The sequence below is a fragment of the Manis javanica genome, chromosome 6 (assembly GCF_040802235.1).
Source record: "Manis javanica isolate MJ-LG chromosome 6, MJ_LKY, whole genome shotgun sequence".
NCBI lineage: Eukaryota > Metazoa > Chordata > Mammalia > Pholidota > Manidae > Manis > Manis javanica.
The window spans coordinates 75,671,175-75,693,290 of record NC_133161.1 but is presented as its reverse complement, the minus strand read 5'-3'; the positions used below and the strand labels follow the sequence as shown (position 1 = coordinate 75,693,290).

At 31.6% G+C, this 22,116-nt stretch overlaps 2 protein-coding genes and 1 pseudogene across 7 annotated transcripts in view; 2 read left to right on the top strand and 1 right to left on the bottom strand.

Moving 5' to 3' along the window:
- Positions 1-4,736, bottom strand: part of ABCB1 (ATP binding cassette subfamily B member 1) — a 232,398-nt gene extending 227,662 nt beyond the window's left edge. The window contains exon 1 of the mRNA XM_073238890.1: positions 4,640-4,736. The gene's annotated coding sequence lies outside the window, so the exon portion shown is untranslated. The remainder of the gene's footprint in view (positions 1-4,639) is intronic.
- The window catches only part of RUNDC3B (RUN domain containing 3B), a 180,677-nt gene that overhangs the window by 79,942 nt on the left and 78,619 nt on the right, over positions 1-22,116 (top strand). For all 6 annotated transcript variants that reach the window (XM_036990695.2, XM_036990696.2, XM_036990694.2 and 3 more), the window contains 3 exons: positions 2,581-2,666; positions 14,129-14,218; positions 16,242-16,322. In XM_036990695.2, coding sequence (XP_036846590.1) covers positions 2,581-2,666; positions 14,129-14,218; positions 16,242-16,322 — 257 coding nt within the window. The remainder of the gene's footprint in view (positions 1-2,580; positions 2,667-14,128; positions 14,219-16,241; positions 16,323-22,116) is intronic.
- On the top strand, positions 6,925-7,302 carry LOC108395282 (small ubiquitin-related modifier 2 pseudogene; annotated as a pseudogene).

The following is a 22,116-nucleotide window of genomic DNA, read 5'->3' as shown; positions in this document are numbered from 1 at the left end:
CTGTAAAAACTTGATAATATAGGTGAATGTAGTAACTACAATATTGCTCATGTGAAACTTTCACAAGATTGTATACCAATGATACCTTAATAAAAATAAATAAAAGAATAGCTGTAAAAAAATCCATAGTAGAAGAAATCACGAGGTACAATTAAACTGAAACAAATGTACACCAGAAGAAAAATCAGCAAAAGCCAAAAAAGTTGAAAGTTGGTGTTTTTAAAAAGTAATTAAATTGATAAGCTTCTAGCAAGACTATTCAAGAAGAAATAGAGATTATAAATTACCAATATAAAGGATGAAGAAAAGGCCAACCCCATAGTCGTTACTGACATTAAAAGTCCTAAAAGAAGATATTATGAGTAATTTTACACCTTTGAAAATTTAGATGAAATGGACAAATTCTTCAAAAAATACCACAAAACTAACACAGAAAGGAAAAAACAATATTCTGTTATCTGCTAAAGAAATTAAATCCATAATTAAAAACCTCCCCCTTCCAGACCATTTTTTCAATTGACTTGTCTTTTATAAGAATTCTTTGTATTTTCTGAACATATTTTGTCAGATACATATAATGCAGATACTTTTGCCCACTCTGTGATTTGTCTTTTCAACTCTCTTGATTTGCAATTTATTGCAATTTAGCCCCTGAAACAGGAGGGAAGCTATAGAGTATGGGTGTTAATTCAATTAGGTTGATCGATTTGGTGGTGAGTTTCTTGTCTTCTAGTTTTGTCTATGATTTGTTTGCTCATATAAGTAAAGTAAGGATGGTATTGTAACCTAATGCACAATTCTTGGAGATTAAATATTTTAATGTATATCAGCTCTTAAAACAGCCAAGCATATATTACATTCTTGAGTACTACTTTATTTTTTTTTTTCAAAAACTTTCAGGGGCAAACAAATAAATGAATGTTTCTGTCTCTGAAAAACTAAAAACTTTCCATAGTTCACCATTATCTAACTGATAAAATCTAAAATCTTAAAAGTAGTTTTTGGCTTTCTGATTTCATGGCCCCAGTAATTTTTATAAGTCTTTTTATCTGCTGTTCTAGTAAAAGTTCTTTTGTTGAAAGCAAAAAAACGTAAAATTAACACAATTTATTAACACAGTATAACAGAGAATTCTGTAAACATCCAAGGACAGAAAATTAGGTGCAGCCCAGTTTTGTATGAATTAAAATTAATAAATCAGGAAGCAGGACTTTCCCCACATTTCTTATCTCGCAATAGCACAGTCTCCTCTGTCTTTCTCTGGAGAACAACTTACCCTGCTTCTTTTTTGGTGAAACTGAAGCCTTTTGATTCAAGCCACCACTACGAGTCTGTGTATTTTAGATGAAATTTAAAGAGAGTATCTTGAGACTGCTTGCCAATGGCTTGCCTCTTCCTCCCTCAGTTCCAATCTGCCACATCTAATTGTAGGTTCCCTTAGGCTCACTCAGCAGGAACAAAGGATTGAACACTGAGCAAACTAAAAGGGTTTGAGCTTGGCCAAACCCATCAACATAACCATAGTCTGTCATTACTTTATTTCCAACAACACTGCTGCTCTAGACTGGCAAGTTTTACCAATGACTAGACTGACTCCTTTTTGATCCTTCCTATCCAAGAGTTTATGTTAACTAACCACAGTTAATTTCTAAATTTTTTTTTTCTCCATAAGAGTGATTGACCATCATATATATTGATTAGTGTCACCTTTATTCTCAACTGTCATTGTAGTTTTTGATTTTCTGTATGCAGTCTTCATGGATTTTCTGGGGATTAGTGAATGGGTTGAGTTAGAATGAAAATAAACTATTAAAAATATGATCCCTTCTATTCTTTGATTTTTCATCAGAGTCCTGAGGAAATGCTTTAGAATATAAAAAAATTAACTGGTTAGTCCCAACTATTGAATCATGTTACTCCTTTTCAAAAATAAAATTAAGTTACATTTGATCAGAATTATTTGTTTTGGTGATTTTGTGCTAGAATATGCTTCTGGGGTTTTGTTGTTTGTCTTTTCTGGTATATATATATTTATTAATAGTTAGCTCTGGGGATCACCAAATTTAATGTCATGATTTTGGTGCATGATATATAATGAAATTTGGTTCTTTATTAGTTGTCTAAAACCGCCCTTTGAAATAGTAGGTGGGAAATTTTCTTAAACAAGTGATAAAGAATTATTATTTGTATTAACTAGAATGGACTCTTCCAAAATGTTTTATAAGAGAACTCATTTTAATTAGCATGTTATTTTGGTCATTGAAATAGCGAGTTATATCTTCTGATTACATTATGTGATTCAAAAAAAGTGTCTAACCCAAGTAACTCAGTACTAATGGTTCTGTCTTTTCATCGGATAGAAAATTAATATGACATTCTGTGTACCCTTCAGAGAAACAAAATATATACCATATGTATATAAACAAAATTTACCTTTTTTATCTACTTATTTTTCTTAGTGTTTATCAAATGTACATTTTGAATGGGCTCTTTATATATTAAATGCTAATGTTCTTGATGATACAGTGGGAAAAATATTAACTTCAAATTTTTTTTATGTTTGTTTCTTCTTCCTTTTAGGGTAGAGCCTGGATCAGAGTAGCACTCATGGAAAAACATTTATCTGAATACATCTCTACAGCTCTGAGAGACTTCAAAACAACCAGGTTTAAATGTCCTTTTAATTTTTTCAAATATATATTTTGAAAAGTCACCTAAAGACTTGGCAATTAGAAGGAAGACTCATTTGTTTCTAAAGTAATCAACTATTTTATTTCCTCCTTATCATACTGCTCAGATAAATCCAGTGTCTTCTTAGGAAAATGCAGTTTGTCAACTAAACATATACATCTACCTTGGTTTAACTTTTCGTGCTTCACATTATGCCTGACATATCATTTTTCTGAATCGGTTCTGTTTTTCACTCTTGTTAACTCTTGAAGTTTCATTCTGTCTATGACATTTCCCAGATCAATTTGAAAGAAAAAATCTATGAAATTCCTATGCATTCTTTCTCTTTCCACATTACATTTATTTATATATCTTTGCTTATAAAGAATATAAATGAGTCATTTACTTCTTTAATTCAAATATAAAATTAATAATTGCTTGATTGTATTTTGAGACTGTTCTGTACCAATGTTGTTTTTCTTGTGTTGTGTACATTTAAGAGATGATACACTACCATGTGAAAATTAGGGCTATTAATTTTTCATGATAGAAAAAAATTCATATTAAGAGAGCAGGCATTCCTATTTAGCTCTAATCTACTAATCTATACTTACAGCATTTGTTAAAGAAACTACTTTTTTTCCATTTCAAAAGTATTTGTAAATGAAAATATTCAATAATTTCAATACCTTAGATGTGTACTATTCAATACAGTACCACTAACCACATGCCACTATGTAAATTAAAGTTAATTAAGATTAAATAAAATTACTAGTTCAGTTTTTCAGTTGCTGTATCATATTTCAGGTGTTTAATAGCTATGTATGGCTAATGGTCTAGTAAACTGGACAGCACAGTTATAGAACATTGCTTCATCATAGAATGTTTTATTAAACTATGCTGCTTTAGACACTTCTAAATTTCCAGACTTATTTCTGTCTTATCAGTCATGTATCTGTAATTGTCATGATTATAAATCCATCCAGGATAGAAAGACTTTTAACTTTTAAAGAAGTGTTTGCATAAAGTAAATCTAATATATACTTATTAAATTCTTTTAAAGTAATGTGATTCTTTTGTAAGATTTCTAAAGATTCACACGAAGATGATGATAAACTTTAGACATTGGAAATGAATCTTATGAAATAAAACACTTGTTTCTTTATCATCACTAATAAATAGGTTTAATTATGAAAGATACTAAATATTGAGGATAATACCAAGGCTTTGAAAATAAAAAATAGTATCAGTCTTATAGCTCAAACCTAAATATCCTAAATTAATTAACTCAAAATCAAATTTACATTATAATGATCTATGCAGTAACAAGATTGCATTAAAGATATGATACTCTTTTCTAAATAGAAACTAAAGTATAATCTAAATGTCAGTCTTGTTTCTTGGTTTACACAGTTGGGTGCGGTAGAAATAATTCTTGAATAGGTTATTTTTAGAACGAGAAGTTTAAGTTTTTAAAGGGAAATGCTTTTTGCTTTGTTCTTAGGTGTTAGCCGTCGTATCTGATAAAAGGAAATGATTCAGCTCTAAAAAAGTCCATCAAGTAAAAATATTCTTGTAACAATATATGAACATAGATTATTTAAACAGAAACAAGGCTTAGTATATGTTTTATGTTTATAAACACATGAATATATAATGTTTATGTATATACACACACATACAGATAGTATTTAAATATGAATATAATGACTGTAATTCCCAAAAAAAGAAGTAAATGACTTATTTCAGAATTCTCATCTTAGAAGTTAACTAAAAAATGCAGTTGCAAAAAGACAAACAAGTTTTTCTTTTTTAACTATGTACACAATGATTTATTTTTAACTGAAATCAAACTAAAGCAATTTCTTAATTCTAAGTCAATTTGATTGCAAACCTCTAGCCAAATGTATTTGGAAGTTTAGGTTTGTAAAATAAAAGCAAACTGCTACAAAGAATGGTTGTACCTTACCTTTTGTCTGGATGCTCCCTGATAAAAGAAGTTGTAGAACAATGAGAAATGATCTTTAATCCTTTAGGAGTCTTGAGAGTATCTGAATCAAGTGATTTCTTCTTGTTCCACTCTTCACAAAGAGTAATGACTGTCTTTTAAAATGGTGGTATAAGTGTTTACCCCAGTACAGAAGGAGGAGCTACATGACTTAAGACAGGCAAATGTGAACATACTAATCAGGGAAAATCCAAGGATAAGATTAGGTGGAGAAAGTAGGGGGAACAGAAATACAATAAATCTTCTTCTAGGGGTACTAGAAAAGTATTAGAGAATTCATGTGATCTTTTTGCCAAGGTGAGCTATTGAGGAAAAAACCCTGTAAGAGTTTCATTGTTTAGGGATTGCAGTGTTATACTGGGAAATAGCCAGAGCTGGGAGGTTGGTAGAGTCAGTAGAATCCAAGTTTTAAAAAAAACAAAGAATTGTTTTAATAGGTTACTGGGAAGACCTACAAATGGAGAAGTAAGGTAGAAACTGAATTAATTTGTTCAAAGTTTTTATTTCTCCTTACCCACAGACTGAAAATAATTAGAAAAATTCATCTAAAAATATAAATAAGACATTTGAAATAAGATAGAAAATTTGAATTTGAAGTAACAAATACAGAAAATACAGAGATAAAATTAGCTGTATAAAGACATTAGAACTTAAGTACACCACACTACTAAATTTATAACAACAAAAGTTGTGTTCAGAAGACATGTTAACTTTCTCAATACCATAGTAGGAGGAAAAGAAGTAGCACTTCAGAAACTACTGAGCTGTCACAAAGTGAAAAAAAATTGATAAACACTTTTCTCAGTTATAGAAAGATAGAGTTGTGATGAATTACCAAATCTTTCAAAAGCTAAGAAAGACTTTTGGAATCTGAATCTGTTTAAAAGTTCCATACTATTAAGGTGAAAAAAAAATTTATAAAAGGTGCTTGTGGACTACTACTTCACAGCATATACAAAAATTAACTCAAAATGAATCAGACTTAAATGTGAAACTCTTAGAAGAAACTATAAACATAAACTTTCATGACATTGGATTAATCAATAATTTCCTAGATTTGATACTAAATGTGCAAGCTACAAAATAAAGTTAGATAATTTGACTTAATCCAAATTAAAAACTTTATGCTTAGAAGAACATCATCAAGAATGTAAAGAGAAGACCCACAGAATGGGAGAAAAATTATGTAAAGCATATATCTAATGAGGAACTTTTATCTAGAATACATTAAAATAGTTCTTACAAATCAGTAATAAAAAGAAATCATTTATGCCTGAAGAAAACAAAATCCCTGATTCAAAAAGACATATGCACCCATATGTTTATCGCTGCATTGTTTGCAATAGCCAAGATACGGAAGCAACCAAAGTGTCCATCAGTAGATGAATGGATAAAGAAAATGTACATACACACAATGGAATATTATTCAGTCATAAAAAGAAAAGAACTCTCTGCCATTTGCAACAACATGGGTGGATCTAAAGGGTATTATGCCCAGTGAAATAAGCTGGGTAGCAAAAGACAAATACCCTATGATTTCATTTATTTGTGGAATATACAAACAAAGCAAACAGAAGGAACAAAACACCAGTAGACTCATAGACACTGAGAAGTGGCTACTGGTTACCAAGGGGGAGGTATGTGGGCAGGTGTGGGGGAGAGAGGGACTGTTGGAGCACTGTAATGTACATCTGATAAAATTTAAAAAGAAAAAGAAAAGAAAAGCATTTAAAAATGGGCAAAGAATCTAAGTAAACATTCTTCCAAAGAAGATATACAAATGACCAATAAACCCATGAAAGATGCTTAACATCATTAGCCATAGGGAATTGCAAATCAAAACCACAGTAAGAAACCACTGCACACCCACTAGAATGTCTACAATTAAAGAACATATAATCACAAGTATTGACAAGAATGTGGAAAAATTGGAACTCTCATACATTGATAATGGGAAAATAAAATGATGCAGTCTTTTTGAAAAAGGTTAAATATAGAGTTACCATTTGACCCAGCATTTATGTATGTGTGTATGTGTATGTGCACACACATACACACATACATATATACTTACATATCCAGGAGAATTGAAAACATACATTCACAAAAAATATGTACACAGATGTTCAGAGCATCAGTATTCATAATGGCCAAAAAGTGGAAACAACCCAAATGCCCATCAGCTGATGAACAAATAAACAAAATGTATATTCCATACAGTGGAATGTTATCAGCCATAAAAGTAATGCATCACTGCTTTTGTCACTCCTGATAACGGCTTGGGTGCTTGTTCAGTGCGAGCCTGGTACTGCTATTGTGAAGTGGCAGCTGAGGATACTCAGGAGCTCACTGTGGCTGACAGAAAGCTCAAGGGAGGATTCAAGACTGAGAACAATGATCATATTAATTTGAAAGTGGCAAGGCAGGATGGTTCTCTGCTGCAGTGTAAAATAAGAAACATATATCACTTAGTAAACTAATGAAAGCCTGTTGTGAATGACAAGGTTTAGATTCCCTTTTGAAAGGCAGCCTGTCAGTGAAACAGACATATGCACACTGTTGGAAATGGAGGATGAAGATATAATTGTGATGTGTTCCTGCAGAAGACAGAAGGTGTCTGTTAGAAAGGGTACCTGCTACTTCACTCCAGAACCCTGCTCTGACAGACCAAGAATACATTCTCAGAAAAACCAGTTTGGTTTTACCACATGCTGACTACTACAGTACAGTTTTTCTTTCATCTTTCCCCTTCCAAATTCCTTTATCAGGAATTGGTGTATGTGCATAAACATTTTTTTTTTTTAACTAAATGACCAATGGTGTGTTTTGATCGACATCAAAGGGAGATGGGATGGGGAAAAATACTGGTTCTGTGAAAAGACCCCCTTTCTTTATGCTCATGCTCTTGCACCTCTTCATAGTCTAGTAAATTATTTTTTCATCTTTAAACAAAAAAAGAACAGAAAAATCCCTGCATACCTTGTTTGAAGAATTTTAATCTTTTTCATGTATTATTGTAAAACCAAGGACACTTTAACAACTTTTTTGTGTGTAGCTGTTACATGTAGGGTGATCTGTTTTTAAGTAGGGATGAATTGTTGTAAAAAATGAATCCTAAATACTTTTCCTTTTAAGTAAAACATCTTGTTGTTTAAATAAACTTCGTTTCTTTTTTTTAAAGAAGTACTGAAATATGCTACAACATGGATGAACTTTAAAAACATTCTACTGTCCAAGAGCCAGTCACAAAATACCAGACAGTATACAATTTAATTTTTATGAAATACTCAGAATACACATATTTATATAGACAGGAAGCAGATCAATGGTTGTGTAGGTAGAGTTGGATGGGAAAAGATGTTTTGGAGGGAAATGGAGGGTGACTGCCACTCAGTATCTTTTTGTGGTAATAACAATATCACTATACTAAAAACTGTTGAATTGTACTTTAAATGGTGAGTTCTATGGTATATGAACTATATTTCAATAAAGCTGTTTAAAAAACTTTCAAGGCTCATTGAACTTACACATGGGGTAAGAAAATAATACAGGTTTTTATAACTGAAGAAAAGTGAGTTCTATTGCACAGAGAAAGCATAAAATCTTAAAATGTAAGAGAATCTCTAGAATAGTTAAGTTATTAAAGTTCTGAGTAATGGTACTGTTGCTGGGCAGCTGCATCAGGGGAGGTCATTCCCTGCGCACTAGGTGAAGCACTAGGAGAAACCTCAACCTGGACAGGAGAGGATTCTTGACTCTGGATGAGAAAGAGTTCTTGAACAGATCTGATGGGGGCAGATAAGGAAGGAATTCATTAAAGTGAGAGTGGTAGGGAATGGCAGCTGCCTTGCAGGCAGCAGAGAGCAAGGAGGTGCAGAGGGAAGGAGGGAAAGTTCATTAAACTCCTACTCCACTTAGGGCAGACTCCTTTGCCAACTCCTGAAGCCAGGGTTACCTGGCATCCTATGTCTTCTTGGATCTGCATGGCCTGGGGACTAGCCCCTACCATCCCAGGATTTGGGAAAGCTGTAGAACATAGGATCAGGTGAGATTATGTTCTGAGTACTTACCAAAGGAGATTTTCAGGCAGACTACTAAGAGCAAATCACACAGCTGCAGTTCCGTCCAGGTCACTCAGGAGACAGACACTTGCAAGCCCAAACCTGAGCTCTCAACAGCCCCTTCCTACTTACCAGGAGTAAAGCAGAGACAGAGTGAAGACTTGGGAATAAAATTAAATAGCAAAGAAACAAAATGCAATAATTTGAGCAGTGAGAAAGCTTTTTTGAACGTATGCACTTAAATAAAAGTGCAGGCATCCTCAGAGAGGAGGTGTGCTGAAAGGCTGGGGTTTCTGTCTTTTAAGGCTTCCAAGAATGGAGCAAAGGGTGAGGGGGTGGGGAGGGTTGTTGGTCGTAGGCTTGGTTTATGATTTCAAGATGCTTATCTCTGGTGAGAGACACCTTGTCTCCTCTCCTCCATTACCAGTCCTCCAGCTAATTATGCTAAATAAACTTAACACAAGGGACTCATTGATCCTCTTCTTCTCCAAGACAGTGGTTACCCTCAAGCAGTGGGGACTTATAGTTTTGGCCTACTTGCTCTGCCTTTAAAGTAGGTTGTTGGCTGATTACTAAAGAATAGGTTAGGAATCTTACTTCTTAACTCTCTGCTTTTAGAATGGAATCTTGAACTTAAGGTGGAGTCCCTCTTGCTTTTACTATGCTATTTATATCTCAGCATTTTTAGGAAAACTAATCATGATGCTTGTCTCTTGTCTCTGCCCTCCATCATTACAACTATTACTGGTATACTTTATATTACTGATATTATTATTACTGATTAATGTCTCTCCTCCCATCAGAGGCCACCTTCTTCTGGATCCTGTTCCCATTCACTTCTTCTTTTAGTTATTAACTTTCTCTTTCCTCATCCTCAGTCTTTCCCTCTGCTGAGTTATTCTAACCAATATAGAAACACATACTGGTATCTCCTAACTTAAAAAGAAAGCTTTTCCAATGAACTTATATTTCCTTCTACTGCTCATTTTTATGTTCTGCTTCATCACCAAACTTCTCAAAATGTTTATACATACTGTCCTAATTTCCTTACCTTAGAGTCACTGTTCTGTCCACTCTTGTCCAGCTTCTGCCCCTTACCACTCCACCAAGAATAATTTTTAAAATACCAACAATCTAGAAGCTACCAAATTTAATGGGCATTTCTGAGTCTACATTGTATTCCATTCATTGTCTGGCGAAAACAGCAGAATACATCCTCTTTCTTGAAAAACTTCTTTGCCTTTAAGTTATCTCTATAATTGCTCTTCTGAGTATCATTTACTGGCTTCTCCTCTTTATAGATTCAAATTATCAATATTCTTGGGCTCAGTACAGCACTGTCTGTTCTTTCTCTATTCATTTTCCTTTCTCCCTAAAATTTTATGTATCTCCCAATGGCTTTAAATACTACCTGTATGATTATGATACCACATTTAAATCTTTAGCAAGATAACTCAGATATCTTGATTTTACCCCTCTCTAAGACTTTCTATTCCCTTCTTAGCAAGTGGTTTCATAACCTACCTACATGGTTGATAAGTCAGAATCTAAAATTAATCTTTGATTCCTTTTTCTCCTTCATTCTTTATAATCATCCCATTAACAAGTCTTATAGATCCTGTATCTAAAATCTATCTTCAATTTATCCATTTACCTTTATCTCAAGGACTGCTCAGTAATGCATACCTCCTTTATCTCTTACCTCAACTTCCCTATTGGCACATATAATTATGACTGGCATTTAATAAGTTGTTCACAGTTATTATTAATGTAATATGGCCTACAAAGCCCTGTGTGACCAGACTTCTGTGGGACTACAGTCTCAGGTTAAACATTTGGGAATGCCTTTCTTTAGTGGCTTTTTTCAAAGTTGTTTTCTCTACCTCAACCTATTTACCTTATCCTACTTAGCATCATCTCTAATTATCTTTTTCCTTTGTAACCTGTCCCTTCCCCTAGACAAAGCTCCATAGAGAGGGAACATGTTTAGCTTGTTCACCATTTTAACTCTAGTACCTAGCACAGGTACCAGATTCCTAGTGGGAATTACATATTTTTTGATAAAATAATTAGTGAATCTCACATTCTTAGCAAAACCTTTGGAGATTTACTTTTTGATCAGCTGTTCATTCTGATTCAGTTTTACTTTGAATAGAATATAACATTTCTTTATAATGTTATAATCTGTTTTGCATGTCATGAGGGAGAATTTTCTTATCACCTCCTTTAAAGTTTCATATATGAAGACTAAATTGGGGAAGAGATCAATAATATTGATAATGAAATTTCTTTGGTTTATAACACACTCTCATATTTTAATATTGCACCCTCAGTCTGTAGAATAACGTTCAACTCTCAAAAAAAAGAAATTTTGAAACATGATATCTTGCAGTATCAACATGATCTATACTGGTTGTTCATCTAGGATACCATCCAAAGGATATTTATTATTGAAATACTTGAAGGGCCTTAAAATAGTCTTAGATAATGAACATTAAGGATAGCAGTATAGAGACTCTTTCAATTAGAGTTAAGTTTATATATGATAAGAGAAAAAATATTGTTCTTAGTAGGTATTATTTTAAGAGCTTTTCTAGTTTCTCATATTTTTCTAGTCAACATACAAATAATTGGAAAGAGTACACCTAATAAAAAGTAGAGGCTTTTCTTCCAGATCACTGTAACATCAAATAATTGCTCATACTTTTCCTTTGCTTCTGAGGTACAAAGCTTATTTAAACATATGATCTAATATACAAATATTTAGATGGAAGTTTTATATATTTTTTTACCTTGGTACTTTAAATATTTGTAAGACATTTTTGCAATTCAGTACACTGCTTTGGTTAGATCGTTCTCAAAAATATTTTCCTTAGAACAAAAAATATTTTCAAAAAAGAATTTTTTTAGTGTATTATATCTTACTATTATTGGATTAATCATCTTAGGCTTTATCCTTGGTTCATTTGTTACAAAACCCTTGGTTACATAAGCAGACTTTATTAATGTTCCAATTTTTCTGAGGCAAAATGAAGAGGTTGAAAGCTTGTGATCTTTTGAAGTCTTTGAAAGTGTCATAACAGGAATCAAATTTTCAGTCAAAATTGTTGGTATGTTGGTTTAAGAGAATAAAGAATTAATTTTTCCTAACAGCTTTCACCTCTTTAATGTACATGAATGACTTAAGTCTTTGATCAAATGAGAAAAATATCTTTTTCAAATCAGATCACTTTAGTTCAGTATTCTTTTACATACTGAATTAAGTTATTTTAAAATGTGTTATCTCAAACATATTTTATGAAAAATACTTTTCTTAATCAAAACTAATAATGAAAATGTTTAGCATACAGTGTACAATTCTCTTAACTAGCCTTTTGTCTCCCATTTATCGTCTCCTCCCCTGTGCTGCAGTAAAGACTGTTAAATTTAAATCAGGTCCATGCAACAGTATGCTTTATGAGTAGAATTATTGATTTCATATATAGCAAGCATTTCACTTATATTGGTTAGCTAAAAATTCACTAGTAATACTAAAGACAAAATAACTTATCAAAATAATATTATATATACAAATACAGGAGATTTTTATACTTAAAAAATCTCTAAAACTAGCTAGTTTTGTTTTCATTTTCTGATTCATCAGCAATCACTAATGTAATATTGACATTAAGAGAGCAAGCAAGAATAGTTTTGATCTCTTAGAATGCACTTTTAAACATGGTAGACTCAAGATGGGTAATTAAAAAGTAGACCTTTTCTTAACATAGGGGAATACTAGGAATAAGAGTGATACCCAGTATCAAAAAAAAAAGAGTTCTTTCTAATGCATTTGTCCTGTAGAATTTGGTGGTCTAGGACTATTGGAATTATAATTCTTCCAGCAGTCGATAAAATGTTCTGTCAACAGCCAACTTAGCCATTGGGGTAGGGACAAAATCTCAGATATAAAGATTGTCTAAATAGCTTTACCTTTTCATGGAACACCTCAATTAAATATGTAGAAAGTCCTTCCATTTATTTTACTATATTTGTTAGGCTGGACATTTAGTTTTTCTTCTTTTATATAAATCAATAAAGATAATTTCCATATATCCAAGGAAACAGAGTACATCTATTCCAAACTAGTCTTCCCACTGTATTTGTTTGCAGCCTTACATCTGTCAGAGAAGTTTCTCTTATTTTCCTTGTACTTTTTATTTATTTTAAATTCTTTATGAACCATAAGTTAAATTCTCTTTAAATATTTTTGTTTTACAAGAAGTGGTATGGTTTCATAGAAAATACATAGAATGTAAAGAAGAATTGGGTTTCCTCTTTGAACATCTGCATGAGCTTGGGCAAATTATTTTACCCTAGCATTTTTCTTGATGGTAAATTTGAAACTAATGACAATTCCTTCCATATTTACTTTATGAACTTTTTTACATATACCAAATGATACATTTTTAGAAGTATTTAGTAAGCTATGAACTATTCAAAATTAATAGTGGAATTATGAGCATATTAAAATCTTGTCAGCCTTTATAAACTCATGAATACTGAAAAGAACAAGACAAATTTCATTTACTAAAATGTTTCCCTTTTAGGTAGTTGGGTGTTAGATTGGTGTTCTGGTAATATAAATACATTTAACAATTCAGTGATTCCTAGTTACTGAATATAAACTAGTTTTTGCATAGTATTATTTTTGAAAAGAAGCAAATTCAATGATCTTCCATTCTTTTGTGGAAAAATATCTTAGGCCCATATTATGATAATTTTTTTAAATATCTATTTAGAATATTTAGAAATAAAATTTCAGTATTTTAAAAACTGACATTAACCAAAACAGAAGGCTTTACAGGAATTAGCAAAGATAGATTCATATTCACATTTTCTTAAAGAGCTAATAAATACTTTCTTTTTCATATGCGGCCACCTTGGTAACCCATCTGCCCTCTTAGTATTGCAGTGTTAAAGGCTGGCATAAATTAGTAATAATCAGACCATTCTAGTTCTTAATTTGATTAATAACCCTTGGAATTACAGAATAACAATGTATAGAAGTTTGCATAGTTTTGAAAACAGACCAGTGTAAATGACTGTGAATTTGTCACCTTTCAAATTACATTTATATTACTTCCCTATTGGGAAAATGAAAGCCAGTGTAGGCCCATTGAAAGAATGACTTTGGAGATTTTTTTAAGAGTGGTGGAGACACTTAGACGGACTTTTTTGTTAGGTGGCAGTTTTTTTTTTCTTCTGTATATCTACATGTCTTGGGTGATCCATGGATGTTTTTATTTTGATAAATAAAATTTAATTCTTTCTACTTCAGTTTGAGTCTGAGTGATTTCTCTAAAGTTCAGTTTTTAAAATATTTATAGATTCACTCCTTTTCACTTTTTAGGCGATTTTATGAAGATGGAGCAATTGTCTTGGGTGAGGAAGCAAATATGCTTGCTGGCATGCTGCTTGGACTCAATGCTATTGATTTCAGGTACTTAATCTAAATGCATGTCATTTTAAAATTTTAACCACGTAATAGTTTCTACTTATGATTTTATTCCTTGCTTTCTAAGTAAGGCACGCAGCTAAATATTGACATTTGATCCATATTTTCCCTTTCAAATTCTGTTCGTTTTCTAAATGGGTTTGCTCTCAGAAAAAACACTGTCGCAAACTAAGGGAATTTACTGACAGACTTGCTCCCTAGCTTGGGCAAAAAGAATGCTTAGACTCCATTCCCCCAGGGAGAAAAATGGTGTGCTCTCATAGAACTGAGGGGATGTTTTAGATCTTATCTCCTAGTAATTTTCAGCTACTGCTTTTAAAATGAAAAGAAACACACTCAAAGTTCAAAGCCAGAAAGATGTTTTAAATCTCCTCTGTCGAGATAAGATTCTGGCATAAGACACTGGGTGTCTTATATGTTTTATTATTATACAACTAGAATATAAAAAATATTGTTAATATTTGCTTTTATTACCAAGATGAATTAATTCCAGACAGATTTACAGTGCTAAAAGCAGACAGTGTAAGTTCTTCTTAGATTTATGAAAGCACTTGTATTTCTTAAATTGATCCAAGATTTTACATTATACTAAAAGTAAAAGATAATTGTATAACAAGAACTCAAACATTAGAATGAAGGAAATATATTTTCTTAAGTAATGTCACTTAAAATTCCAAGAATACTAACAAAATAAATATAAAACTTGAGAACCTACCTTTAGGTCTTAAATAAAAAAATGCTGCCCATTTTTATTGATGTTACCTTTTATGCATTAAATCATTTCCTTTCATAATATTTGTCACTTTATAACTTTCCTCTATTTAAGATTTAATAAAATAGTATTAGATTAATTAGCTTAATTGTTTAGAGTGAGCATGATAGATGCAATAGGAAGTTTGTCTTTTTAATTCCTCTAAGTACTTTACATGGCATGCTGCTGGCTCTGTCTAAATACAATTTTATTTTTGGTGAAAAAAAAATGCCTGACATAAGAATTCAAACTGTTGAATTATTGTACTTCATTGATACTATATAATCATCTGAAGGTAAATGTCTTAGAGATACATTAGCGATCTTCCTGTAAATGAAGGAAAGCCTACATGAAAAGTTTGATTTGGCTCTGTCTTTATTCAAGTATGAAATAATACTTACATACCCTTGATACTAATATATTAGAAAAACTATTTCAACAGGCAAACTTCCCACCAAAGAAACCATAAGGTGGGAGTTAGCTGATATTTTTTCCTTTGAAAATCATTGTACAACTCAAATGTTCCTATGTTTATCTTTGTAGAAGATGTACTTTTTTTTGAATACTAGTAATCATAAAACTAAACCTGTTTTTGTTTTTTTAACTATAACTATCCAACTGGATATACCATCATACAAAACAAAAATTACTGGATTTGGAAGTCCAGGAGATCTAAAGTTTCTTTGCTGGCTTTATAAGATCCACAGTATGACTCTAGGCAAGTCACAACCTTTTCCTATTGTATGGCCTCAAAAAGGATTGATTGAAGATTAGGAGATTTTTAGCATTCTTTCTATATCTAGGCTCCCAGCCTTTTCACTTATTCAGATAGTTTAGAAACCTTCATTTTCTAATTAGATCTTTTAAGGAGATAGTGTCACCTGAGAATTTATATGTAAATTACATATAAATATGAACAATAAGTCTTAATTTGAAAATGTTCTAGTAATGTCTTATAAGTCCAATAAAGACCAAGATAGTGTCAAATAAATTAACAATGTTTGAACATATTACTGAGTTTTTCTTTTGCACACTCTATTTATATAGCCATCTATTAACTTATACAAACCTTTGTTATTGGTATTGAAGGCAGAATATCTCTATTGGGGTGTTTATTTGTAACAAGTAACTTTTAAATTACAAACAAAAAACTCACTTGCAATTTGATGAAACATATAACTCTAACAAGAAATTGTTTATAACACTTTGATTTAAAACTTCATATTAATATGAAATATTTATTGTCTGTTGTCTTAGCTTCTGCCTAAAGGGTGAGGGATTGGATGGCAACTTTCCTGCTGTAATTGACTATACACCATATTTGAAGTTTACCCAAAGGTATTTGACATTTTGAAATGTGTTACTGAAATCTTACCTCATAATTGTTTTGCTGTGCAATACATTGACTGATTGAAATAACTTTTTACAAAGCATTTATTTCAGTATCAGAAATCATTCAAAAATACAACTCCATTTTTTAGTGTTCATGAAAATACATACTTTTTATGTAGTTCTAATTCCATCATAATTTTTAAAAAATAGAATATATTTCTATTGCTGTAATCATTTTAATAGCTTTATGATAGTTCATTGAGATTTCAAAACTATAGTTCATTATTTAGACTGTTTTTATTTTTTTTCCATTATAAAATGATAAGTTTTGTGCAAATCAATTTTTTTTGTTTCTATGTGAATTTACAGTTATCAGACAAATACAATTAAAAATGTCATGGCTTTTAAAGTGTATCTTTATAAAAGAGTTGTATCTATCCTACTACAGTTACAGATTTCTCACAATCTCATCTGCAATGAAAATTAATCAGATGATAGGTCTGCCTGCATAAGTGATTTCCTGATTAGAATGATGATCTTTATACACTTTTTAAATGTTATGGTCAAGCCAAAGCTGTAAGAAGATAAAAAGAGAGTAATATGTGTATATATGGAATACACACATTCAGGATGCACTCACTGAGTGCCTAATGTAGAAAAGAAACTTTCCGAGATGCCAGGGATACGTAAATGCCAAGAGTAAAGGAACTTGATAAACTTTTGGAAAAAAATACAATCCCTGTCCCCAAGATAATTAACCATCTAGTGAGAGAAGTCACTATTGTTTCAGAGCCAGAAGTGTGAAGATATTTTGGATGGTAAGAGAGATGGAGGAATGCGCTATTTTGGTATCAAGATTCCTAACGAATAAGTGGATCCCCTGGGAAAAGTTTCGGATAATTCCAGTACATTAATTCTAGAAAAGAAATACAGCAAGATGTTTTGGACAGTCATAAAGTTACACTGTTTTGGGAAATATTGGATTATAGGACATTTTGTGAAGATAACAAATAGTTCAAAAATAACTAGTAAAAATAATAGTAATAATATTATTGAATGCTTATTATATATCATAATTTTTCTAAGTACTTTACTTCTATTAACTCATTTAATGTTCAAAAGCCAGGGGGTTAGGCATCACTGTTCTTCTTTTACAAATGAGAAAACTGAAACCTAGAGGTTGAATAACTTGCCCATAGTCACACAGCTAATTTGTGCAGAATGAACCGTAAATCTGGAATTAAAAAGCAGTATGACAGCTGGAGATAGGCATTTGATCACCAAAATGTAGTTTGTGATTTAAGAAGTAACTTAAAACATAAAGATAAATCTTAGTACTAATTTTACTCTACTTACATAGAGTCTGTAGTAATTATTAATTGTGGTAACAATTAAAAGATACAAAATTGTCAACTTTTCAACTAGTGCCCTCAGGACAAATTTAATGATCTTACTCTGTGTCCCCAATAGCTTAACCACTTTTTTTCTAAATTTCTATGCAACTTCCTCTTTCTTTGATGCACTAATTCAAGCAAGTCTGTATAGTTTCCTTTCCTTTATATACTGAGAATTCCTACCATCTTATAAAGGATACTAACATGAGAAGGGAAATACAAATTCAGCCTAGTCTGAACCAGTTATAATTAATGACCAAGGAGGTTTTCCTCTTAAGAAAGATTTAAACTATCCTAATTGTCTTAAAGAACCAGTATTTTAAAAATTGAATCGATTCCACGGAATATACCTGTATTATGCACTTTTAAGAAACCTATTAGGTTCCTAATTTTAAGAAACTGTAAGAGTTCTGTCCCTCCCCAAATTACTGCCATTATTTGGAAAGTAATACATATTCATTACAGAACATTTAGTAAACACAAAAAGGTAGGTAGAAGAAAGTTTGTCACTTAATCTTGCCTTCAGGAAGCAGCTGCTAGAAGCATTAATAGTGATGAATAGCTTCCCAGCCTTTCTTAGACATAGATTTATTTTTTCTTTAATTAAAATAGAATAATAATGTACATGTAACTATGTATTTCCCTTAATACTTTAGAAGGAACATTTTTGCATGTCACTAACTATTCTTGTAAAGCATCATTTTCTAAAATGAATAGAATGTCATTATATGATTATCCAGTTATTGTTGGACTTTTAAGGTGCTTTCAGTTTTTCACTGTTATATACAGTATTGCAGTTAATTTCCTTATAACAACATCTTTTTATACAGACTGTGATTATTTCTTTCACTTAAAATCCAGGAGGTAGAATTTCTGGGATAAACAGTACATATATATTATGAAAGCTTTAAATATATGCTGTCAAATTGCCCTCCAAAGAGCCATACCAATATAGTCAGCAATATGTGAGTGTCTGCTTCCCACCAATACCAACTGACTATTAAAAGAGTGGCCAATTCTATAAGTGAAAGATGATATCCTATTGTTGTTTTAATTTGCATTTATTTGATTGCTGGTGAAGTGGAACTTTTTAAAAATGTTTATTAGCCATTAGTCTTTTTAAAATTGAGTTATATCCTTCTGAAGGTAAACATATGAAATGTCTTAATAGAAAAATCGTGAAATGTATTTTATACAGTTGGCCCTTGAACAGTGCAGGGGTGGTTAGGGATACTGACCTGCATACACTTGAAAAACCAGGTATAACTTTTGACCCCTCAAAAATGTAACTACTAATAGTCTGCTGTTGACCAGAACCCTTACTGATAACATAAACAACTAGCACATATTTTGTATGTTATATATATTACATACTGTCTGTATTATAAAGTAAGCTAAAGAAAATGTTTTTCATATTGTTGCAAATTTCCAAAAATTATTCCAGTATATTTATTCAAAATAATTTGCATATAAATGGACCTGTGCAATTCCATTTCTGATAATATATCCAAGGAAAATATAAACACTAACTCAAAAAATACCTGCACCCCCATGCTGATGTTAGAATTATTTACAATAGCCAGGACATAGAAACAACCTAAGTGTCCATTGTTGGATAAACAGAGAAGTTCTGGTGTATACACAAACACATACACACATACACACACAATGGAATGTTACTCAGCAAGAAAAAATGAGGAAATCCTGCCATTTGCAACAACAGGGATAGACCTTGTAGGCATTATGCTAAGTGAAATAAGTCAGACAAAGACAGTTTCTGTATGATCTCACTTATATGTGGAACCCAAAAAAAGAAAAAAACAAACTCACAGAAAGAGAGATCAGACTTGTTACCAGAGGCAGAGGGTAAAGAGAGGGGGAATTGGAGGAAAGTGATCAAAAGGTACAAACTCCCACTTATAAAATAAAAAAGTACTAGTAATGTAATGCACATCATGATGACTATAGTTAACACTGCTGTAAGATATATAGGAAAGTTAAGTGAGTAATTTTTTGAGCATCCTCCATACTGTTTCCTACAGTGGCTGTACCATTTACAATCTTACCAACAGTGCACAAGGGTTCCCTTTTCTCTACATCCACACCCAACATTCATTATCTTTTTCATGATGGCCATTCTAACAGATGTGAATTGATACCTCATTGTGGTTTTAATTCACATTTCCTTAATGACTAGTGATACTGAGCATCATTTCAGATACCTGTTGGCCTTTTGCATATCTTCTTTGGAAAAATATCTACTCAGGTCTTTTGCCCATATTTTAATTGGGCTTCTTGTCTTTTTGCTATTGAGTTGTATGAGTTTTTTCTTACTTTGGATATTAACTCCTTATCATATTTATGATTTGCAAATATTTTTTCCCTTATGTAGCTTGCCTTTCATTTTGTTGCTGGTTTCTTTTGCTGTGCAGAAGTCTTAGTTCGATACTGTCCTACTTGTTTATTTTTGCCTTTGGTTTATTTGCCTTTGTTGTTGATAAGAAATCATTGCCAAGATTAATCTCAAGGAGATTACTTAACTCTGTTTTTTCTAGGAAGTTTTACAGTTTCAGATTTTACATTCAAGTCTTTAATCAATTTTGAGTTGATTTTTATGTATAGTGTAAGATAGGGATCTAGTTTCATTCTTTTGCATACGGCTCACCAGTTTTCCAGGCACCATTTATTGAAGAGACTGTCCTTCCCCCATTGTATATTCTTGGCTCTTTTGTCATAAGTTAATTTAACATATATGCATGGATTTATTTCTTGGCTGTTTTGTTACATTGATCTATGTGTCTCTATTTATGCCAATCCAATACTATTTGGATTACTATAGATTTATAATATATTTCGAAATTTGGAAGTGTGGTGCCTCCAGCTATGTTTTTCTCAGGATTGCTTTGGCTATTGTGGCTATTGTATTGTATTTTGGCTGTTGTGGTTCCATACAAATTTTGGGCTTGTTTTTCATTTCTGTGAAAAATGTCATTGGAATTTTGGTAGCGATTGCATTGAATCTGTAGATCTCTTTGGCTAATATGGACATTTGAACAATTCTAATTCTTCCAAAAGCTGAGCACAGAATATCTTTCCATTTATTTATGTCTTTAATTTCTTTTATCAGTGTCATATGATTTTCAGTGTAGAGGTCTTCCACCTCCTTGGTTAAGTTTATTCTTAAGTATTTTATTCTTTTGATGTAATTGTAAATGGGATTATTTTCTTAATATTTCTTTCTGATAGTTTTTAGTGTGTAGAAACCAACTGATTTTTGTACATTGATTTTGTACCATGCAACTCTACTGAACTGATTTATTTGTTCTAACAGGCTCTTTTGTTGGAGTCTTTAAGGGCTCAATACATAATATCCTATCATCTGCAAATAATGGCAGTTTTACTTCTTCCTTTCTGACTTAGATGCATTTTATTTCTTTTCCTTGTCTAATTGCTCTGGCTAGGACTTCCAATATTGTGTTTAATAGAGTGGTGAGAGTGGACATCCTTGTCTTCTTCCTGACCTTAGAGGAAAAGCTTTCAGCTTTTCACTGTTGAGTATGATGTTAGTTACCTTTATTATGTTGACATGTGTTCCCTCTGTATCTACTTTATTAAGAGTTGTTATGACCTTCTGTTTCTTAATACTTAAATTTACTTCTTTTCTTAAAACTATATAATGCTCTATGTTAGCTGCATCTTGTCTGATAAATTATTTTTTTATCTTAGTTGTAAGTATAATTTCCATTATAATTTTTTGACCCCATGGTATTTGAAGTGTAATTTTTAATTTTTAAACATTTTCAGGGCTTTGTTGTGATTAGTGAACATGGTCTATATAATATATAATATATATTAGATATAATATATATAATAATAGTTTATAAATACATTATATATAATAATGTGGTCTATATATAATAATAATTTCTTGAAAATTATTGAGAGATTGCTTAGAATTGGTCAGTATTCCAGTGATTGTGCCCTATATTAGATTATGCTTATTTATAATGTTTTGTGATATTTTGTATCCCTTCTCATTTTTCCCTGCTTCATCTTTTTAATTGTTGAGATGATGTATTAAATTCTTTCTCTATGATATTTGACTTGTCAGTTTTTCTTGAGATACTTTTAATTTTTGCTTAATCCTTTTTGAAGCTAATTTATTAGATGCATACTTGTTTAGAATTCTTAAATTTTCCTGATAGAGTGAATTTTTATCAATATGTGGCAACTATAAATATGTAGTAATTTTTTTATTCCTTAGAGTCCATTTCATCTGATATTAATAGTCCCATCAGCTTTCTTTAGGTTAGTATTTTTCAGTATATTAAAAAAAAAATTTTCTACCATATTTCATCTAATCTGACATGCCTTCCATTGTAAATGCATCTCAGTTGAGAGAAATT